A 6,143-nucleotide genomic window follows, 5' to 3' on the forward strand; every position below is an offset into this window, starting at 1 on the left:
TTTTGGTGACAAGGTGAGGGAGGCGAGATTGAGATGGTTTGGACATGTGCAGAGAAGGGACATGAATTATATTGGCAGAAGAATGCTGAAGATGGAGCCACCAGGTAGGAGGAAAAGAGGAAGGCCAAGGAGGAGGTTCATGGATGTGGTGAGGGAAGACATGCAGGTAGTTGGTGTGAAAGAGGCAGATGTAGAGGACAGGGTGGTATGGAGACGGATGATCCGCTGCGGCGACCCCTAATGGGAGCAGCCGAAAGAAGAAGAAGAAGACGATGCATGCTTCTCAAGAGTCTGTCTTAGTGGTTGACTCAGATGTTGACATCAAATAAGAAGAAGAAATGGGGGCTACAAACAAACAGTGACCTGCTGGAATATACAGCACAAATGGAAGCTTTTATCAGTGTTCATGTACCTTTATATCAGTTGTCAGGACGGGAACAGACAACAAAAAGGAAATGCAAAGTGGGGGAAAAAACCCTCTCTTGGTTTCTGTGTGTGCGTTGAGCAATGGGTTGGTCTAACTAAGTGATGTCATTATTCCCTCCCTCCAGAGGCACACTGCTGCGCTCAGTGAGGAGTGAAGAATTGCGCGCGCTTCGGAAAGACGCACGACTCAAGGATGCCAGAAGTAGAAGAAGACACTTTGCACAGATCAGCACCGGGATGGGATGTCATGTCATTTCTGGATTATTACTCTAAACGCCTGTGCATGTTCCGATAACATATCTGAAGTTTTTGACGCCTGGTAGAAGACAAAGATGCATTTGTGGAAGCGCGATGGAAACCGAAGGAACTCATGGCACTGTTGATATGGCGTGCTGATGTGAGCCACCGGCGCGTCTGTTAGACTGTGCACATTCAGGAGAGGATGCGCGCAACATGGACTTAAGCGGACTCAACGGCACGGAGGAGAGGAACGCGACGGCCGCCGCAGCGTGGCCACACACGGAGGCAGCGGCGGCCTTTATCATCCTCGTGGTGTCGCTTCTCATCCTGGTCACCATCGTCGGGAACGCGCTGGTCATCGTAGCCGTGCTGACGAGCCATGCGTTGCGCGCTCCCCAAAACCTCTTTCTTGTGTCTCTGGCATCGGCGGACATCCTGGTGGCGGCTCTTGTCATCCCGTTTTCGCTCGCCAACGAGGTGATGGGTTATTGGCGCTTCGGCAGCGCGTGGTGCGCGCTCTACCTGGCGCTGGACGTGCTCTTCTGCACGTCGTCCATCGTGCACCTGTGCGCAATCAGCCTGGATCGCTACTGGTCGGTGACCGAGGCGGTCAGCTACAACGCGAAGCGCACTCCAGCGCGCGTCAAATCCACGATCGCGGTGGTGTGGGCGATCTCCGCGGTCATCTCTTTCCCGCCGCTGGTCATGACCGAGCACAACGAACGGGTGTGCACGATTAACGAGGAGCCGTGGTACATCCTGTCGTCGGCGATCGTGTCCTTCTTTGCGCCCGCGCTCATCATGATCGCCGTCTACCGCAAGATCTACCGCGTCGCCAAGCAGCGCGCCTCGGCCGTCTTCGCAGCTAAAAACGGCGTCCCGCGGCCGCGCACCTCACCTTCCGAGACGTGCTTGGCGCGTGATGCCAAACCCGAGGCGGAGAGCCCGAGCAGCCTGAGCTCCGGGAGCAACCGGCAGCAGCAGGAGCGCAGAAGGAACGAGGACGACGATGATGATGAAGAAGAGCTCGACGACATCGATCTGGAGGAGAGCTGCGCGTGGGACGGTCAGCCCAAGAAACGCGGCAGCGCGCGCTTCGCCAAGCGCAGGAAAGTGGAAAATCGGACGGAGAGGACTTGCTGCCGCACCACCCCGTGGGCCTCCAGACAGACCCACACTGCGCCGCGCGTCTCCAGGCCGTTGAAAGCCGCCAGGCCGAGCGCGCGGAAAACACGAGCGGCACAAATGCGCGAGAGGCGCTTCACCTTCGTCCTCGCGGTGGTGATGGGAGTGTTCGTGCTTTGCTGGTTCCCTTTTTTCTTTACCTACAGCCTGCAGGCGGTGTGTGGGGAACGCTGCCAAGCGCCCAATGGCCTTTTTAAGCTCTTCTTCTGGATCGGTTACTGTAACAGCTCCGTCAACCCCATCATTTATACAATATTTAACCGGGACTTCCGGAAGGCGTTTAAGAAAATCTTGTGCCCGTCTGCAACTCAGCGCGTCTGATCTGAAGTTCTACTGGGAACCTATAGCGATCTGGACTTCATGGACCAGTTTATTCAAAAGCTGCCAGATCGTATCGTTTATTTCACTCCTCATGTCGGTTTAAAACTCTAAATGAGACCAAAATATAATTTGGCCAAAATAATGCTAAACTTTGTTGAAATTTAATGGTTCACCAAATTAGGGAAACTCTTTATGCACAACAACAATAATAATAATAATTATAACAATAATATTCTAACATAACCCAAATTCTATATTCCCACAGCACAATGTAATTAAAATAAGGGTTAAACCCATAACCTTCTGAATCTGCAACATAATTTTAGTGAAAAGATGTTAAATATTGTTAAATATGATTGTTAAATATACTTGTACATAGAAGACTTGAAATGTTTATAATGTAAAAAAGAAAAGAAAAGAAAAAAAACCATCTAAATGATTAAAATAAGCTATACATGTCTCACTGTGTAATTATCTGTCTTTGTAATGGCCTGTTTTAACAAACTGTCTGAAATCAGGAATCAGCATATTGTTCCAGAAATCATGAAACTGATCATTCTTTTAGTCTGTTGTTAATAATTGTTTTCCTTAAAAAAGCCATATTTGCCTTAAAATTAAAGAAAAAATAGAGATTATTCTAAACAGTATTGGTGAATCTAAATCGATTTGGGAAAAATGTCTCAAATTATGTGTTAAATTGCCATCAACTGTGTTGAATTATCCCTCAAAGTGTCCATTTGTGTCCAGCTGGGCTCATATAGATGTCATTAATTACAATAAATGAGTAGGTTTATTAAACACAAGCTCATTCGATTAACTGTCAATTCAAGTTTTATATGCAGCATTGTGCCACAACAAAAGTTGCCGGTTAGAATGTTAAAATGATGAAAGCCAAACCGAACCTGAGACACGAAATTGCATCTTTGATTCATATTTAAATAACTGGATTACTCAAATTCTGCATTCATTAACAATTATATTGTGAATATGCCATAATGTGGATTCTAACATTCATCATTATTTACGTCGTTTCGGTTACACAAGTACAAATGAGACTGAAAAATGAAAATGATTTATTTACAGTGAGTCCAGTTCTGATCATTTTCTAAGATTATCATTTTGACTGAAAGCGAAGTGAAGTCTCAGCTCCAAGACCCACTTAAGCGTGCACAAATTACATTTCCTCATTCAGTCTGAGCAGAAATCTTCTCCTGGAGAGACACAACACTGCACAATCATGTGCTATGCCTGTGGTAACGAATCTAAAACAACTCATGAAGGGCTTGCTAATTGCTTAACACGTAAGAGTTAACCCAGGGAGAACATCCAACTACGTACGACTGGCGTTTGACATTCGTCCTACAAAGCATTCTTAAACTGTTTAAAGACAGTGAGACATTTTCTGTTATTTTGTCTCCTGTACGATGCCTGTGAATTTAAAAGAATAGAATCTCGCCATTACTATTTATTATATAACATAAAAAGGTATTTATATTTATGCCCATACGATGGTGATCAATATAAGATTTAATTTTCCTTTTATACTTTGCTCCTTGACCGACATGCTTGTTAATAAAACTGTCATGTTTGGCACTTGGTTGCAAATCCTTTGTAATTTATGCCACAAGGCTGCGCATTGTCTTTGGTGATGCCCTGCCAGGCCTTTCTGTTTGTTTACAAGCTTTTTGCCTTCTTGTCTTGAAATGCACTCTGGCTTGAATATAAGTCATGGCATGCCACTGGAAAACCTTGCCGTCCTCCCTCAAGGTAGAGCATCAATGAGATTCTGTGAATTTCCTTATAGTTAAGATGTTTCTGGATTAGCAAATGTTGAATTTAAGAATTCACCCAGCTGTAAGTTTTTTTTTGTTTGTTTTTCATTCCAGGTTTTAAACCATGTTTCGTAGAATAGATGGTATAATGCTGTGAATAAAACTCCACATTTTTATAAAGGTTCTATTTTAATTTTATATGTAGAGTAGAATTTGACACTGAATTGTAGCCTCTTTATAATCAAATAGTCTATTTGACAAGTCACAATCCGATTTGGTTCACTTTGTATCTGCCGAGTTCACATTCCAAAATGTACCTTGTGGAGAGAATTAGCATTTTTTATTCCAAACAGACCAACCAGCATTTTCTTGTCAGGCGGATGACACAAGCCCCACACGAGTTGATCCTGAAACCGCCAATAAAATCCACTTGCTATCCAGTGATTTGTTAAAAACCCCCCAAAAAATCTAAATTACCCCATTTTTTTTTATCAACAAATGTTGGAAGTAGGCCTATGATTGATCAAACGTTATATAAACAAATTATTCATAACCTGTTTACAGGATCATTTACACAAGAAATATAATTTCCATGAAAATAAAGATCACAAAAGTGTTTGTATTCCACCAAAGCTTGTGATGCCATGTTAATTAAGCAGAATCAAGAATGTAACTTTCAGCTGATCAGCTCAACTGCAAATGAGTTACTGCAAATTTGCCATTTACTATTAATAGCATTGAAAGAACGCTATCCAAAAGAAATCCATTAAGTCAAATAAAACTAGTATTTAGTATGTTTTAAAGAAATGCCACTGAACACAAGCAAGAAGAGTTTGTATGTGTTAGCTTATGCTCTGCAATGGCTTGTTGATACTTTTACTGTAGCTTGACAATGGTAAGTCAGAACTAGAAAGATTATACCATTATTGATTTCTTGTAGCTTAAATCTTTTTTTTTAGCATCAATCTAGTCAGATAACTGTGATAAGTGTTTTATAGTTACGGTCTTAAAACAGCAAACTGTATAGTCAGTGTTATAGATTTATCAACCAACCCATATAATGATTGCTCTACAGCTTTTCCTATTTAACACTTAGCTGATGCTAAATGAGTTGAGCCAAGGCTGTCAGAATCGATGAATTGAGACTCTGAATTGAAATGATTTCAATGTTTTGTTCTAATCAGAGGTCAGAAATTTGAAGTTATGATGTTTAGCTGAATTAGCAGATGCCACTATGAGGGGGTGCTCTTTCACAGATTAGTCATCATTTTGCTAGTCTCTCTACGAATCAGCTTTTATGGACTTTTGTGGCTGTTACTTAATGTAAGTATGTAAGTCAGCTCTGCTGGGAACAAGCTTGCTAATTTAAATTCAATTGCATTTATCTACATTTGCAGGCCTAATGTATCTAAAATGCAGGTCATTTTTCTACAAATGAAAAGTGTGCACATTATCAAACTCGGAGATTGTTTTTCATTTCTAAATGTCTCAATATGTCACAGGTAAAAATATGTATTTCTCTTACTCCAAGAACTGAGAGCTGTAAGGATGATGTTAATATTCTTTATCACTATCTGGATGGCAGGTGTGTCAGAGTTAAACAGAGCAGAATCCAATTCATGATAGACATGGGGAAATTGCAAGTACTACTTTCAAATGTTTTACACTCACTAGTGACTCTCTCAAAACTGCAATCAAAACAATCTAAGTGGTTTTGTACAAGCTGGGTTCATTCACTCCAAACAAACACACTGCCTATGTAAAAGTGGCCAAGAACTCTAGACATGCTGATGTACTTTAGTCACTGATTTATTTAGTTTTTAGCAAACCGTAACCTGGTCTTTGGTTTCTTGAGACAAGAAAAATGTTTTTCAGAAACCTGATCATAAGCAGAGTTTAAAAGGGCTATGTGGAATAAATGGAATTTATTTAATATAAATAAAATAACAACTGTTAATCATGCCCATGAACTCTACAACTTGAACTTTTTTTTTATTTTTTTAATTGCTAGCATGAAACCATGTTAGTATTCATTTCAGAACAAACCAGCTTAGGTCATGCTGATAGTTTCTTCTCTTAATGGTTATCTTTATAACATCCCTACACAGTTTGATTTTCTATTCATCCCATTCATTTAAGTTTCAAATGATCTTTTGTCCTCTGCCAAAAAAAAGCGTTTACTATTGCAAAGCTCACCAC

At 41.5% G+C, this 6,143-nt stretch overlaps 1 protein-coding gene across 1 annotated transcript; it reads left to right on the forward strand.

Annotated features, from left to right (window-relative positions):
* Positions 1 to 463: 463 nt before the first annotated feature.
* On the forward strand, positions 464 to 5,906 carry adra2da (adrenergic, alpha-2D-, receptor a). The gene has a single exon (XM_046860268.1). It carries the CDS (start codon positions 880 to 882, stop codon positions 2,170 to 2,172), a length of 1,293 nt encoding a protein of 430 aa, XP_046716224.1. The 5' UTR covers positions 464 to 879; the 3' UTR covers positions 2,173 to 5,906.
* Positions 5,907 to 6,143: the final 237 nt, after the last annotated feature.

Source organism: Silurus meridionalis, chromosome 10 (assembly GCF_014805685.1).
Source record: "Silurus meridionalis isolate SWU-2019-XX chromosome 10, ASM1480568v1, whole genome shotgun sequence".
NCBI lineage: Eukaryota > Metazoa > Chordata > Actinopteri > Siluriformes > Siluridae > Silurus > Silurus meridionalis.

Bases quoted from the DNA above. Each gene is read 5' to 3' on its own strand.
- adra2da (XM_046860268.1), top strand. From the start codon at position 880: ATGGACTTAAGCGGACTCAACGGCACGGAGGAGAGGAACGCGACGGCC.